This window comes from Danio rerio, chromosome 2, assembly GCF_052040795.2.
Source record: "Danio rerio strain M-AB ecotype USA chromosome 2, GRCz13ab, whole genome shotgun sequence".
Lineage (NCBI taxonomy): Eukaryota > Metazoa > Chordata > Actinopteri > Cypriniformes > Danionidae > Danio > Danio rerio.
Window position 1 is genome coordinate 12,997,940 of NC_141022.1, and position 17,173 is coordinate 13,015,112.

The window sequence follows — 17,173 nt, forward strand, 5'->3', positions numbered from 1 at the left end:
TCCACAATATGTATACCTCTATATGAATAACTAACATCCAGCAGTGTCCAGTTCTTTGGGTTGGTATGCTAAGTTTTTGTAAGAAGAATTGGACAACACAATCAGTTTCTTTGTATAGTCTGGTCAAACTGTGTCACAGGGTGCATATAAACAGCGGCACTGTCAATTTTTTTTTGTGTTTAGAGACAAAACGTTCTAAGACAGTCCATCCCACACCATTGCTCCATTTGCTCTGGTAGCATATGACAACTAAACAATCTGAGATGGAGAGTGGTAACTTTAACCCTCATGTTCTGATAATATTTGATTCCAAACTAAACTTTCACTATTAAACATCATGTATGTTGCTATATACAATTGAAGTCAGAACTATTAGCCCTTCTTTGCTTTTTTTTTCTTATTTAAATGTTTCCCAAATGATGTCTAACAGAACAAGGACATTTTCACAGAATTTCTGATAATATGTTTACTTTTCGAGAAAGTCTTATTTGTTTTATTTCGGCTAGAATAAAAGCAGTTTTACGTAAAAAAAAAAAAAAAAAAAAAAAACTATTTTAAGGTTAAAATTATTAGCCCTTTTAAGCTATATGTTTTTTTGATTGTCTACAAAACAAACCATCATTATACAATAACTTAATTCCCCTAACCTGTCTAGTTAACCTAATTAACCTATTAAGCATTTAAATTTCACTTTAAGCTGAATACTAGTATTATGAAAAATATCATATAATGAAATATTATATTTTGTCATCATGGCAAAGATATAACCAATCAGTTCTTAGAAATAAGTTATTAAAACTATTATGTGTAGAACAGTGTTGAAAAAAACTTCTCTCGTGGATAGAAATTAGGGAAAAAATAAACAGGGGGGCTAATTGTTCAGGGGGGCTAATAATTCTGAATGCAACTGTATATAATACTATCTGAATACAATAAAATTCACTACACACACACCCACAAACACACACCCACACACCCACATACACATATATATATATATATATATGAAAAATTTAATATTTAAAAATTTAATGTAAGAAATGAAAACGTAAAACATGTTTAGAAAAACATTTCAAACCACAGTGTTTAACATATAAACACACAGACAATGGGGCACTGTGGTAGACAGTGGTATAAAGTAACAAATTACAAATACCCAAACTACTGTAATTGAGTAGTAAAAGTGTACTTTTAGTAAAAGTAGTAAAAGTGTACTTTTACTTTCCATTGAGTACATGTTTAGTGCAGTGTTACTTTTACTCCACTACTTTCTTTCAACCTGCAGTCCCTTTTTTTATTTTTTTCTTGTCTATGGGGATTAGAAAAAACAGTCCTGTGATTTCTGTCCAATCCAGTCACACATAGAAGGTAAATCACATCATACCTCAACAAATCGGTGATTTGTAATTACAGGTAAATGTTTGGAAGCATTAAAAGTGTCTAAGAAGATGTCCAAAATCTTTACACACGGACCCTGTTTACTGTACACTCTCAGAAATAAAGGTATGCGAGCTGTCACTGTGATGGTACCTTTTCAAAAGGTACACATTTGTACTTAAATAGTCCATATTGGTATCTTAATAGCATATGTTAGAACCTTAACATTTTAAGAGGAACACATTTGTACTTTTTAAGTACTAATATGTAACCTTGAGGTATCAATATTGACCTTTATGGTACCAGTTTGTACCTTTTGAAAAGGTACCACCACAGTGACAGCTCGCGTACCTTTATTTCTGAGAGTGTATGATGACCGAAATGCCCTTAAACACCCAGCAGGTACAAAACGTCAACATGATGTCAAATTGACGTTGTATCCCAACATTGTGGGGACATTGCATTTAGTTTGGAAATGAAAATCAGTTTGACATAAGAACCCAACATCAGGCCAACGACGTCAATGTACAACCTAAAAGTAACCACACATCAAGTAGCAGTGGAGTAAAAGTACAGTTACAGCAAGAAAAAAATGTACTCAAGAAAAAGTACAATTAATTTTTTTTAAACTACTTAGTAAATTACAATTTCTGAGAAAAACTACTTAATTACAGTAATTTGAGTATTTGTAATTAGTTACTTCACACCACAGCACATTACATACATCAATAATTTTATCTACTGTCTCTCAGGCTGTGGCACATCCATCCACATATATCCATCCACACATATCTGGCAGCCAGTGCTGCTGTCTGTCCCACTCTTAATGTTCTTTATGTAGTATTACTTAATTCTTTATGTAGTATGTAAGTTAGATAAAAAAAAATGTGTCTCAAAATGATTTAAAGTGTTGGCAGTGTTGACTATAGCTGAATTTAATTTATTTTTGTTGATGTTAAGATGTATGGAGGCTTTCTGGTTTTAGATTTAGATAACAATAAAACCCCTGGTTGTAACTAGTATGTAATGTTAACAAATGGAAGTGTATACTCACACAACAGTGTGTTTAACGCTTCAAGAATGTATTGTTCATAAGAAGACGTGTTGAGTAGTAGGAAAACTGAAGTTTAAAAAACAAAACAATAACTTGATAGAGATAACAGATTGTTTGGAGAAAGCAGTACATGTAACAACGCGAACCATTGGCTGAAATTTAAACGCAGGTTGTTAAAACGAATCTGATTGGGTGTGGGCTCACACAGCTTGCGAAAGGGTGGCGTTTCCAAGGATTCCGAGTGCGCTTGAGCTCCGATCCAGCGAGTCCGCGCGCGCGTGTGCGTCGAGTTGGACTGAGGAATAGAGAAACTTTCGGACTGTTTTTATTCGGCAGTAATACTCGGGAGTCAGGACAGGGCACGGATCTATCCTGTCGTTATGACTATTCTGATGAATTAATGCGTTTCTGGTGCGCAATGGGCGTTTACAGCGTTACATCAGCGCTTTATTCCCAACAGGTAGGTGCTGGCTAGCCATTACAATACCAGTTAGCCTTTACTTTGTTTTGCTAGCTATTCATGCTAATCACAGCCCAAGGTTTTCCATGTTGCTCAAAGCGCTCAAACTTCATTCAACACGGTGCTGACTTTATGAGTTCACTCATTAAAATGCAGCTGAGCACTTTTAAAGTGTTTATAAACCCAGTCTGTTGTGTTTTAGGACACGACATCAATTCACGGCAGAAAGTTTCCAGCGCTGTTAGCCACTCACACACATACACACCAGTTGAGTCTGACCACACCAGATCAAACCTCTCCGTACAATCCGATTAGGCTGTCTATCCTGGGTTATCATTTTATTTTAACAAGATTAAACATGTTTAATTAGTTGGTGTGTTTGATATCTTCCAGTTCGAGCTTTTAATGAAGAAAACTGGAGGCACATGAAACCATGTGGCAGAAGGACTCGCGTTTTGCTGGAATAAGCGATTTTAGGGCGTTTATGTTGGTCGAAGTCTATTGGTTATAGGTTGCTTTAAAACACCTGTCAATAAAGTAACCAAAACTAGAGGAATAATGTTTGCTGAATGTGCAACGAAACATGGTGAAGTTGTTTAGAAATACTATTCTCGTTTTAAAGTGTAGAAGTTGATGTTTTAAAAAAGCCAGTGAAAACAAAGCGCGATCACAAATGTAAACATCATAAAAGCCGATAAATATTATTGTTATGATCATGACATACATGACTTCTGCGGCTTTTGGAAGCTTTTTTATTATTCTTCAGTATATCGAAGCTGAAAACCCTAAATTATTAAGCATATTAAGTTCATTGAAAAGAAAAGTCTTTGAACTTAATAAATAAAATTTAATATGACATGAAAATGTAAAATTAAACCTTGACAATGTATTTTAAAAAAGAGAAAAAAATAGGTGTTGATTATTGAAACAATAATAAAAATGTTACAGATGTATACCGTGCTCAGAAATCTATCTACAAATCTATCTTTAAATTCACATTTTCAAAGTATGTATTTTGCATACATACATTGCATTGGATTAGTTAGTACTAAAGCCAAGTCTGGAGCTTATCTAGCAAAATAAATTACAATAACTGTCCTAAAATTAGTACACCCAAATGTATATGTTATAGAAAAATATTAAATACAAGTTTAAAAAAGAGGAAAAATTAAGAGAAGCAAAAATAAAATTGAAAAATGTAGTTGAAAAGATTGTAATTTGTTTATTGCAATATTTTACTTGAATTTAATTGTATTATCTTTCAGTTTCTAAATATGTTTGGTGACTAAAATATTATTTTAACAAATATAAATTAAATAAATCTGTTCTGTTTAAATGCACCAAAATACATTGCCTATATTCACTGAGAAATGGATAAAGTATTCATTTTCAAAATAGGGTGTACTCTATTATGCTGAGCACTGTATATATTTGAAATGTTTTAGCTAAAATAGATTTACAAATCTTTATGGTTTTACCATAGCTTCTCGCCATTAAAAAAAATAAATCTTTCATTGAATCATGAAAATGATCTTTGAATGAAGTATTTTATTTTTTTTTTTCGGAGAATGCTGGTAATCATAAGCTGAAGTATTAATCGAAAGTTATATGAGCAATTCTATGCAAATATCAACCTTGCCATGAAAAAAAAAAGGTTTTCACCAAAATACTGAAACCATTTCTACGTTTATGCGTAAGTATTTTATAGTACTTTAGAAATATTCAAAAATGTCTCTGTCAATGTTTTTAAATAATTGTATTTAATTTACCACATAAGTGAAAAATTCACAACTGTCACATGCATAACGAAACTTTTTTTCTCATAAATACAAACATATAAAATAAAATCAATCATCTTTGTAGAGAGTCAGCTCTTCTCCTTTTGATTAGCATTATTTTTGGGGGTTTTTGCTGTTTAATTCACAGAATTTCTACAAAGCATGTTGTATACGGCAAACTGGCATACTTTTTTGATCGCATCCATAATGCTATCTTATTTTCCTCATTTAAAATACTAAACATGTTTACAGATATTTTTTGATCCCTTAACTCTGTGGGTAGTTGTTCTGGAAAATATAAGCAGATGTTTCAATATAGTGTTAACGTATATTCCTATGTGAATTTATGTTTTGAGTTTTTACTGCAAATGTCACATCCATATGATGGAATTGCTCATATTGTATAATATATAATATTTTGTTGATTCAGAGCATTGATATTTAAGCTACTTCATTTTCTAAATGCTTTAAAAAAGTGTTGCTTATGTAACTTACCGTCTTTCTCCCTAGACATTTACATTTCACTTTCTACCTAGACATATAGACACTGACAATAGTCTGTTCTCCTTAATAAATGCCATCAGTCCTCAGACAATAAACAATTTTGAAATCGAGCCTGAAATAGGAAGAAAATCTTATTTTTTTAACTCAAGACATGATGACATTGTTTACAGAAGATGTTGTGTCAGACTCACACATGAACACTTACTCAAAGGAGACAAACCCCCTAATTGTCAACATTGCAACAGAAACCAAACTGTTAAACAAATTTTTGTCAAATACCTTATTTTTATTTGGAGAGACTTTAAATAAAATAATTTTAAATGTGAATATATTTTTATCAAAAGTAAACCTTTAAAAATGGCTTTAGATTTGTATCTTATATATTAGGGCTGTGTGATTTGGGGGAAAATATCTAATCACGTTTTTTTTTTAATTATTATTATTATTTTTTTTACAAACATTGGGATTTTGATTTGATTTGCGATTTAATTTGGTAGTCAATCTTCAGCTTAATAATCTGTATCGTAGCTTTTCACTGCAAAAATGCATTGAGTGTTAGTTTGAAAAAAAAAACTGAAAAGATATTAATTTACTTAAACATTTATTTAAAATTATTTTTATATATTCCGAAATGAAACACAAATTTTTCTTTAGAGGAAACAGTAAGCACAAATAAAATGACCTTACCTTTCTGTAAAAAAAGCTTAACTCAAATTCGGGAGATAGTGTAGCAGTTTATTAAACAAACAAAAAAATAATAATTATAAGAATACAGAAAACTCAGCAAACTAACATGACTGATAAGAGCCTATCTGTATCTTATATTGTCTAAAACAAAATAATTATCACAGATGCTACACAAAATATCATGACATTAAACATACGTCTATGGTACTTCAAAATGGCTAAAATAGGTGCAGAACGAAAGTGTATATCTCCTATTCTGCATTTAGATAACATTTTTTAAAAATCCTTCTTTGGTGACTACATTAAAAGGCAGCCTGTCTTTAGCGAGGTAGCGAGTTATGGCATGCGTTGCACCAGCTGTCTGTAAGTCCTTTCTTAAACTGGACAGTGAAGTCCACACTAGGGGCTTTGTGACTACTATAGCTAGTTTGTAACAAAATTTGTTAACATGTTCTTAAAGCAAACTGTAGTTAGTATCTCGTAAGCTCTCCATAAAGTCATGCGTATAGTCGCATTGAATGACGTAATATCCAAAAAGAACCATTTAAATCGTTAAACTGCTTTAAAATTCTGCATCCAATGCATTTATATATAACTGTTGTATGTAAATGACAAATTATATTTGTATAGTACATCACCTTACAGTCACAGGGCTCGAAATTGCGACCATTTTGGTCGCATATGCGCCCGAAATTTTATCTATGTGACCTTAAAATATTTTAGGGAGCATTTCTGCGAGTGCTTAAAGTTGTTGTGTGCGACCAGTTTTTACTGCAAAATGTTGAGCACATGCGCGGATTCAGGAGACATTCACGCAGAATGCATCTCTAAGCTCTTTGTCTGCACTTGAATCGCGAAACGCAGCGCTCGGGAATGGTTTAAAACAGTTGTCATGTCAACTTGCTGCAGTAAGCAAAGCCAAGTCTGTAATGTTTGCCCCGCCTTTGCGCTCTTCTTATTGGCCCACCACTGCTCTAGCACTGAACGCGAATGATTGGTTAATATCAGCTGTCAATCACTCAGCGCCTTCTGGCTTCTGATGACAGAGAGAGCTACTGCAGCGAAAAATTGTCAATCGCTGAAGATGAGAATGAAAATGACACTGACAGATTTTGTTTTAGAAAACATCTAGTTACAAATAATGGCACGAGCAAATATTTCCAATTTAACACCACGTACACCATTGCACTGAGTAAACTAACGCTACTCATAAAAAACGGTATTGCTTTTAACATGTATGCATATAATAGGGTACAGTATGTGTCAAAAGCATCAGTGCAATATCAGACAGCACTTGTGAGAAAAGCACAGTTATACTGTTAACAGATTCATTCAAGCAGTGCGTGCAGGGCCGGTGAGCGCTCCGTGTATGCTTTGGTCACTCGGTTCTGTTATAAAAATTTATTTTCTTGTGATAACGGGATTTCGTTAAGACATATTTTCCTCACGCTTGCATATATGTATTAATATATGTATTATTTTTTTGCTTGTTAGTTTGATTAGTGTTGATTTCAAATACAATAAATATGTTTGTATAAAACTTGTAGTAACGGTGCTCATATTGGTGGTTGCGACTAAATTTTGGCTGATGCGCCTAAATTTTTAAAGTTAGGAGCACCGGTGCTACCAAGCAAAAAGGTTAATTTCGAGCCCTGCAGTCAGTTACTACAGACAACGCGCATACTTGCATCGCGAGCCATAAATGCACGTGAAAGACACATGAAGTTATCAAAACATTAGACTTGAATTTTTTGTGACTTTGAAACCAAAATTTCCCATATTACTACTGTCCTGTTTTTCTTTAATACTAATTTGTCTGTTAATTCTTCTGAAGTGACAGACGCCAGCATCCCATTCGTCCACACTTTTTTCTGTGTGTTGCTCAATTCTGATTGGGCAGAACGAAAGTGTGTACACTCAATTGGCTAGTAAGAATGTCACACACAGAGGCCATGCACGTATTTTCCCTGGTTGGACAAAATTAAATACATATTTTATATCGCAGCCTCTTGCGATTATCTAACCGCAATGTTTCAAATTAAACAATGCCATTAGATTGTGAATAATCAAACAGCCCTATTATATATTATTATTATTATTATTTATGTATTTTATTTTGTTTATTTATTGCTGTTGATAACTTTAATTGTTAGAATATTGTAATAATTATAGAAAAGTGTTATTTATAAAATGTCGCAAACTTGAATTTTTTTTTTTTTTTTGCCATGATACAGCCATAGAAGCTGATATGGCAATAAACTCAATTCTCTCTTTCACTCTGTCCTCCTCCTAACTTTGCTCTGAAAAGTGTTATTGACTCTCATAAAACTTACAGAAACCCTGTTTGTTAACTTTTTCTTAAGGTGTTTTTAAAAGTGTAACAAAATATGTTTAGTAGAATCAGTAAAGTTATGTTTGTTATGTGCTCTCCTAGGGTCTTTTACCCAAACATGTGGAAAGTCAAGTCTTGGTGGATGTTGAAGTGTGATCTCTGAGCTGACATGAGGAGGTTTCTCTAGATGTGGGCTTCAGTGGTGAAATGATGGCATCACATTGGAGGAACTCAGGCGATGAGGATGAGCTGATTTATTCTGGCGGGCTTCCACACTGTGAGGTGAGACTCATAGTTGATGTTACTGGATGCTTACTAAAGGGATAACTCCCTACACCCCTGGTTATGGATCATGGGTCATCTGTGTGTGCACAGTTCATGTGATGTGACTGGGTCATCAGAAAAGTATTTGCATGCTATATACACAGATTCTTTATTTCTAACCCTGTACAATCAGGCTGCTCGATATTGGAAAAATCTGACATTGCAGTATGATATGAATATAATTTCACCAGATGATTTGAACAGGTCTATTTGGGAAGATTTCATTAATTTAGATCAATTATGATCAAGTCTTTTCTATGCAGTGCATCTGCATAAAATAGAATAAGTTACAACCAAAAATAAATAAATAAACAGTGCTTTATTGTTTTCAACTACAGAAATTGAACAACTGAATGTAAAAGATGGTTGTCATTGTATAAATAAAAAAAATAATAAAATATTAAAGTAAAGATTTTAAAATAAAGAAAATTAAATGAAAGAAAGAAGAAAGTAAAAAGACAAAGAAAAAAGAAGGCAGTAAAAAGAAAGTATAAAAGAAAGAAACAAGTAAAAAAAGAAAGAGGTAAAAAGGAAGTAAAATAATGTAAAAGAAAGAAACGAAAGTACAAAAGAAAGAAAGAAGCAAGGAAAAAGAAAAGTGAAAAGAGAGAGAAAAAGAAATAGAAAGAAATAAACAGAAAAAATAGAAAGTAAAAAAGGAAGTAAAAAATGTAAAAGATAAAAATTATATTAAAGAAACTAAGTAAAAAAGAAAGAAAAAAGAAACAGACAGAAGGACAGAAAGAAAAAGTAGAGAGAAAGAAATGTAAAAAGAGAAAGAAAAAAGAAAGAAGTAGAAATAAAGAAACAAAGACAGACAGAAAGAAAATGAAAGAAAAAGGAAGAAAGGAAGAACTAAAGAAAGAATTAAAAAAAAGAAAGAAACAAAGACAAAAATGAAGGAAATAAGGAAACAAAGACAGAAAGAAAGAAAGAAAAAAATGAAAGAAAGAAAGAACTAAAGAGAATGAAGGAAATAAAAAAGAATGTAAAAGAAAGAAACCAAGTAAAACAGAAAGAAATGGAAAGACACAGAAATAAAGAAAAAAGAGAGACAGACAGAAATAAAGAAAAAAGAGAGACAGAAAGAAAGACAGACAGACAGAGTGAAAATGAAAGAACATTTAGCTGCTAGCAGTGATTACGGGGCCAAGCCCTTAATGCAGATCTTTTTGCTTGTTTTAGATTTTTTAAAGATTTTTTTAAACATTGCATAATTCTTACAATTTAAAACGTATTTTTAAATTATTGTTATTGAATTGTAAAATTAATTTACGAAAGTAAAAATTAATATGAGCTTCAAACAAAATGCAGAACCTATTAAGCTTCAAATGCAGTGCAGAGCCTGATGGGCTTTAAACATACTGCAGAGCCTGATGAGCTTTAAATGCAGTGTGGAGCCCTATAAGCATTAAATGCAGTACAGAGCCTGATGAGCTTCAAATGCAGTACAGAGCCTGATGAGCTTCAAATGCAGTACAGAGCCTGATGAGCTTCAAATGCAGTACAGAGCCTGATGAGCTTCAAATGCAGTGCAGAGACTGATGAGCTTCAAATGCAGTGCAGAGCCTGATGAGCTTCAAATGCAGTGCAGAGACTGATGAGCTTCAAATGCAGTGCAGAGACTGATGAGCTTCAAATGCAGTGTGGAGCCTAATATGCTTCAAATGCAGTACAGAGCCTGATGAGCTTCAAATGCAGTACAGAGACTGATGAGCTTCAAATGCAGTGCAGAGACTGATGAGCTTCAAATGCAGTACAGAGACTGATGAGCTTCAAATGCAGTGCAGAGACTGATGAGCTTCAAATGCAGTGCAGAGCCTGATGAGCTTCAAATGCAGTACAGAGACTGATGAGCTTCAAATGCAGTGCAGAGACTTATGAGCTTCAAATGCAGTACAGAGCCTGATGAGCTTCAAATGCAGTACAGAGCCTGATGAGCTTCAAATGCAGTGCAGAGCCTGATAAGCTTCAAATGCAGTGCAGAGCCTGATGAGCTTCAAATGCAGTACAGAGACTGATGAGCTTCAAATGCAGTGCAGAGACTGATGAGCTTCAAATGCAGTGCAGAGCCTGATGAGCTTCAAATGCAGTGTAGAGCCTGATGAGTTTCAAACGCATTGCGGAGCCTGATGAGCTTCAAATGAAGAGTAGAGTCTGATGAGCATCAAAAGCATTGCGGAGCCTAATGCGCTTCAAATGCATTGCGGAGCCTTATGAGCTTCAAATGAAGAGTAGAGCCTGATGAGCTTCAAACGCAGTGCGGAGTCTGATGAGCTTCAAATACAGTGCAAAGCCTGATGGGCTTCAAACCACTGCAGAACCCGATGAGCTTAAAAATGCAGTGCAGAGACTGATAAGCTTCAAACACAGTGCAGAGTCTGAGCATCAATGGCAGTGCGGAGCCTGATGAGCTTCAAATGCAGTGCGTAGCCTGATCAGATTCAAACGCAGTGCAGAGCCTGATGCGCTTCAAACGCAGTGCGGAAACTGATGAGCTTCAAATGCACAGAAGAGCTTGATGAGCTTCAAACACAGTGTGGAGCCTGATGAGCTTAAAATGCAGTGCGGAGGCTGAGGAGCTTGAAATTCAGTGCAGAGCCTAATGAGCTCCAAACACATTGCAGAGCCTGAGCTTAATGCAGTGTGGATCCTGATGAGCTGTAAAGGAAGTGTGGAGCCTGTTGAGCTTCAAACGCAGGGCGGAGCCTGATGAGCTTCAAAGGCAGGGCGGAGCCTGATGAGCCTCAAATGCAGGTTGGAGCCTGATGAAGCATAGATTATCTGAGTCAAATCTCTGAATAATTGGTTCAGTTTTGAAGGACGAGTAGCATTCAAATTTATTAATGTTCTTTCAAAATGGTCACTGCTGTAATGGGCGGAGTTTTTAATGTATGGCATTGGTTTGAATCTGCATGATCTGTGAAATCTTTTGTGCCTAGTTTTATTTTTTTTTAGCTCAAACGGCTAAAAAGTTATAACCGTTTAAATGTTAAAAGTTTGGTCTGCTGGTGGCACTATAGAGTTAGTTATAAAGACTACAAATTTGGTCAGTTATCTTCTATAAATCACCACTACAATTGTTCCAAATTTCATTATTTTCATCATTTTTGATAATAATAATAAAGAAAACCTACAAGAACAATAGGGGGCTTTGGCACTTTCTGTGCTTGGCCCCTAATAAAGAAAGAAAGATATAAGTAAAAATAAGTAAGTTAAAAAAAAGAAAAAAGTGAAATAAAGTAAAAAAAAAGAAACAAAGAAAAAATGAAAGAATAAAGGAAGAAAATAAAACAGAAAGAAAGAAACAAAGACAGACAGATGGATAATGAAGGAAGACATAAAGAAAGAAAGAACTGAAGAAGGTGTAATAGAAAGAAAGAAACAAACAAAAAGAAACGATGAAAGAAATTAGGGAAAGTTGTAACAGTTTAAATGTTGAATGTTTGGTCTGCTGGTGGTACTATAGAGACTCCAAATTTGGTCAGTTATCTTCTATTAACCACCACTACAATTGTTCCAAATTTAATAATTTTCCTACTTACTCTTTATATGGCTTCCATTGACTTCCATTTGGGAAGAAACAGAAGAATAATAATAAAAAAGAAATACTACAAGAACAATAGGGCTTCACCAGGGCCTCGTCAGGCTTCACCTTCGGTGCTTGGCCCCTAATGAAGTAGGAAAAATAGAAGTAAAAATAAGGAAGTAAAAAAAGAAAGTAAAATAAAGAAAGAAAAAAGTAAAATAAAGAAAACAGAAAAAAAGAAAGAGGAAAGAAATAAAGAAAGAAAGAAAGAAAGAAAGAAAGAAAGAAAGAAAGAAAGAAAGAAAGAAAGAAAGAAAGAAAGAAAGAAAGAAAGAAACAGCAAGACAGACAGGATAATGAAAGAAAACATGAAAGACAAAGGAAGAAATAGCTAAAGAAAGTGAAAAAAAGAAGGAAACTAACAAAAAGAAACAATGAAAGAAATGAAGAAAGAACTAAAGAATGTGGAAAAAGAAAGAAACATACAAAAAGAAACAAAGAAGTGAAAAGGTAAAGTCAAGATCGAAAGAACTAAGGAAAGAAAGAAATAAAGAAGTTTTAAAGAAACAAAAGTAAAGAAAGAAAGAAGTAATAAAGAAAAGTAAAAAAGAAAGAAAGAAAGAGAAAAAACTCAAATGCTCAAAATGTTTATTTTTATAGTTCACACAGCTCACATACACTTTTTTTAAAAATTATTTATGGGGTTCCCCCTAAAGTCAGGGAATATTATATTTAGAATATATAAATCTTGGCTCAGTGATTAGCACTGTTCCCTCACAGCAAGAGGATCGCTGGTTTGACTTGACTGCTTAAGTCACTTCAGTTAATGCGAGATGTATTGTTTTGTGTTCCATTGGTAAAGTCCCTGCAGAAACCTGTTGTTCAGTTTATAGGATTGGACAAAGTTATGCTGTTGTGCAGTCTGTTGTTGTTGAGTCACTGAATCGTGTAGAATGCACAAGCTGTGTTGCTTCCTTATCCAAATCTACTCATTATTCCTGAATGGCAGCGTTTTAAGCACCCTCATTTTAAAGAAATTCTAATTTTCCAAACATTATTGTATTGTGTTTTCCATGCGTTGCAGTTGCCTTCCTTGTTTAATGGTTGTATCACTGAGGTTTTGTTTATAGCCATGTGTGCTAAATCTGTTTTCTAATGTGGTGAGTTTGCATATCAAAAGCAGTCACTTGGAAGTGGTTGAAGGTTCTTAGCTTTGGTTAATGATTTGACTGTTGATGAACTCTGCCTTTGACATTTTGATACATGTGTGTTTCAGCAAGAAACAAGTCTGGATTTTTCCACACATTTTCAAAGTCTGGAGTTTATTTGCTGTCGAAAAATTCCTTTATAGCTCAAGAGAAACATGAAAGACTGTAATCTGTAATCATAAGTGTGTGCTGCAGAAGAAATGAAATTCTTTGGATGCTCTTGAAGGAAATTCCCTGGCAGGCTTTCTCGCAAGCAAGGGACATCCGTTTATCTGCAAGCAAGCTGTGGGGGAAGATTTTCTAAAGAGTCTGAACCACACAGTCAAATTGCATCGCAGCTACAATGCAAACAGCTGGTGTGAAACCTCTTCCTTTTGAACACATGGTCAATGTGGGGACCATCTGAATGCTGATGCCATCAAATTAAATGAGTAGTATTTCTTTTGGTGTAGTTTGATTTTTACTGGCGAATTTCACATTTATTGCCCTGACCTCAAATTAAAAAAAAAAAAAAAAGTTTTTTTTTTTTTTTTTTTTATCTGCAAGTTTAACACTGACCATCTTTACTAGGGCTGTAAAGATGGTAAATTTACATTGCTGGGTTTAGATTTTCTGTATTTATATTGCTAACACTTTAATTTGATGGTCCATTTGAGTATTAGTAGATAACTGCTTAATATCTGTTGATACTGACATTTAATAGTCCTTCAACAGGCATTTAACTGTAAAGAAACTTTAAGAAACTGAAGAGACCAAGAAACTTTGCAAGTACATGTCAACTTACACTAACCCTAATAGGTTAGTATGGAGGTTTCCCAGTGATTGGTTTCAGCTGGAAGGGCATCTGCTGCTTAAAACATATGCTGGATAAGTTCACTCAGCTGTGGGGGCCACTGATTAATAAAGGGACTAAGCCAAAAAGAAAATGAATGAATAAATGAATAACTCTGTTTGAAAAGAATGAATAATTTTAGATTGACTTGGATGACTTTGTAGGGGAGTGCACCTGCGTAAAATATAATAAACCAACTACAAACATAGATAAATGCAAAAGAGCAAATAAAGAAGTGAACGAGTCTTACACCACAAAGTGTCTAAACAATCGATTTCACTATAAAGAGCACTTTAATTCGTCACTGTTAATTAATCGTAAATGCTTCTCAACACTGTGTTTCTGCATGGAACAAAACTGCTGCAACTAAACAAAGTTATGCCAACTGTGAGCTAGTTTGAAGTTCTGAGCTTGTACACAGAGGCTAATACCCACACACACTGGATTCACTTAGACGTTCACTTATTGCATCTTTTGCCCACACAAGTTTGTTGTTTCCAATGGAGGCGTGCTGCTCACGTTTTCCAGGCGCACCTGAAAGATTGCCACGAGTGCACCACGTGAAAAGAACTGGACTGATTAGCTTCATTCCTGGTATGGAATATACACATTTCTGCTCCAAAGAGAAAAAAAACGAAATAAAACATACCAAACAATTTTGTAATATAGTTTATCAAAAGTGCCTTTCAGGGTGCTTTCACACCTAGACTGTTGTTTCGGAGCCTGACATGTTTCCCCAGATGGCCCAGTTCAATTGGCATATGTGAATCCAGCTATCGCTGTCGGATCTGCGCCAAAACAGTCTGAGATTGTCTGAGTGAGGTTGACTCGGCTTAATTGAAATGAACTCTGGAGCTAATTGAATTGTTGTGAGAAAGCAATATGATTCATAGAACTAATGAACCAAGCTATATTATGTGTATTATGGTTATGTAATAGACATATATAAGGCTATATGAAAAGAGAGGAATTATGAGTTGGGCGTTATTACATTCCTACCGTTGAGTGTGCGTTTCATGTCAAATGCGAAAGTGAAAGCATGCTAAACTATTACCGAGAGCTGTTTGTCCACTAGGAAAATTTACCAAATTGCAGTCTTGCTTTTTGTTATTTATCTTTATAATGTAAAGCCTATAATGTATAACTCTAGCCAAAAGCTATGTGACAATGTCTGTGGGTGTCACCATTCAAAGTTAAAGTGCAGCTTTTCGCTTGTAATGTCTTATTACTCATTGTCATAATTAAAAATAAGGACGCATGACAGCTGAGCAGGACCTTGAAAATAAACCCTAAAACTGACCAATGAGACGAGTTTAATCGCACATGAATTGTTTTAGCTATTTTGGTCCATTTAGAAACTTTTGAACAAAAACAATCATGTGAAAATTTTAACTCATATTTTGGAACAAAAGAATCAATCTACAGGTGTGAAAGTACCCTCAGACAGAAATGCAGCATCCTTTGATTATATTTGTACTCCCTAAAAGGGAAATACTTGACAAATACTTTTTTCTAAAAATAAGAAAAATTTTTTTGTTTATTTATTTATAAAGTTGTAAATTTGAAGTTTAACCTCCGACACCTTAGCTGCCAGAAAGTTTTTACAGTGTGGCCGACTGTAATCAAGACTCCACATTGCACACTCTGTAATGTGACTATTGCAATTTTTTCTACTGTGAGGGAATGAGTTTTATGATTTGGTTTCACTTTTTTTTGTTTTACTCAAACACTTCCAAAAGCACGTTCTTTTATAAAAGTTGGCTGAAAAAAAAAAGTGAGTAAGCGAGTGATACTGATTTCGGTGATTTGTCGGTGTTTCGCTGCACTGCTGTGGTATTAGTTCACTCCCATGAATCAACATTTTTGTGCTCAGTCTCCCGAATCTTTCCACTGGCTTTCTGAATGAAGACCTTTGTATAAACTCCTGTCCACACGTTCATGGCAGGTTGAAGGTCGTCTATTTATAGAATCTGACGATTAGTGTTAACATCGGCCCTCCCCTTTAATCTAATATCTGGCACTGTTTTTCTGCTGAAATGGAGTCAGGGGACGGGATGTCTGTTTGCTGCCGGTGGTAGGTCTGTCTTCATTAGGAGTTTCCAACTGAGCGATGAGGAAGGGGAAACCTGTTGTCTGCATGTTGATTAGATGAGGCAAAGATTTCATTTGTGAATGGGAAGATTTAAGTTTTGTCATGTTTTTTTTGTCATGTTTGGCTCAGCTAATCTTTATTAACAGTGTCTTTTGATTAGTAACTATTTCTGTCTAGTAATACTAAAACTTTATACTAAAATGTCCCCATGGTAAATAACATGAGCTCATCTTACTTGGCCTGCAGCTGTGTTACTTATTGTCGAAGTTTAAGACTTATTATGTATCGAGACGGGCAAGCTTTGGAAATCCACAGGATTGTGTCTGCTCTTTGTCCATTTAAAGGAGCTGTATGTAAGTTTTTGACTCTTCTAAAGCAGAGAGAGAGAGTGATAAGTGAGAATTGATCTGTTTCACAAATACGAGGTCAAAAAGTATAGAATAGTGTGATTTCTCATTCTGTTATATGCACAAGTAGAAAAGTAGGAATGCACCGATCCCGATACTTGGATCGGATATTGCTTCGATACCACATATTTTTGTTGGATCTTCTGATTTCAGGCTGGTTGATCGATGCATCTCTAACTGGAAAAGAGTCTTAGGCTTGGTGGATCTTTACTCATTTTTTTGTGGACCTCTGAAAATAATCAGAAGACCTCTGCAAAGACCATCAGTATTTGCATATTTGTGTCAGTAAATGATGACACATTTTTTTGTTTTGTAAATGCGGGAATCTCTGTCTAGTTCAGAATGTAGAGAGGGATTTTATGTATGTGATGTGTGTGTGTTTGTATGTACACATCATGCCATTGTTGTACAATTTTATTGTGAAATGCATTTTTTGTAAATGATTGAGTTGGGTGGAGTTGTTCTCTAACTCATTTTTTTTCTCTGCTCAAGGCATTTCGATGGTTGACCACAGTTTCCTCAATGAATAAAGCAACACAGTTGCGGTTGTCTTAACGTTTCCGCCTGTTTCGTCACTTGTGGATAAATA

General features: G+C 34.6%; 1 protein-coding gene and 1 long non-coding RNA gene across 10 annotated transcripts in view; both read left to right on the plus strand.

Annotated features, from left to right (window-relative positions):
• Positions 1-2,692: 2,692 nt before the first annotated feature.
• arhgap21b (Rho GTPase activating protein 21b) overlaps positions 2,693-17,173 on the plus strand; it is a 97,298-nt gene continuing 82,817 nt past the window's right edge. For all 9 annotated transcript variants that reach the window (XR_015478277.1, XR_015478278.1, XR_015478279.1 and 6 more), the window contains exons 1-2: positions 2,693-2,891; positions 8,295-8,474. Coding sequence is in view for 4 of the 9 variants with exons in the window: in XM_087240491.1 (XP_087096617.1) it covers positions 8,400-8,474 (75 nt within the window). In the remaining 5 variants the exon portion in view is untranslated. The remainder of the gene's footprint in view (positions 2,892-8,294; positions 8,475-17,173) is intronic.
• LOC147846228 (uncharacterized) lies at positions 9,938-11,857 on the plus strand. Its single transcript, XR_015941928.1, has 2 exons — positions 9,938-10,776; positions 11,055-11,857. It is a non-coding gene; the product is annotated as an uncharacterized LOC147846228 (long non-coding RNA).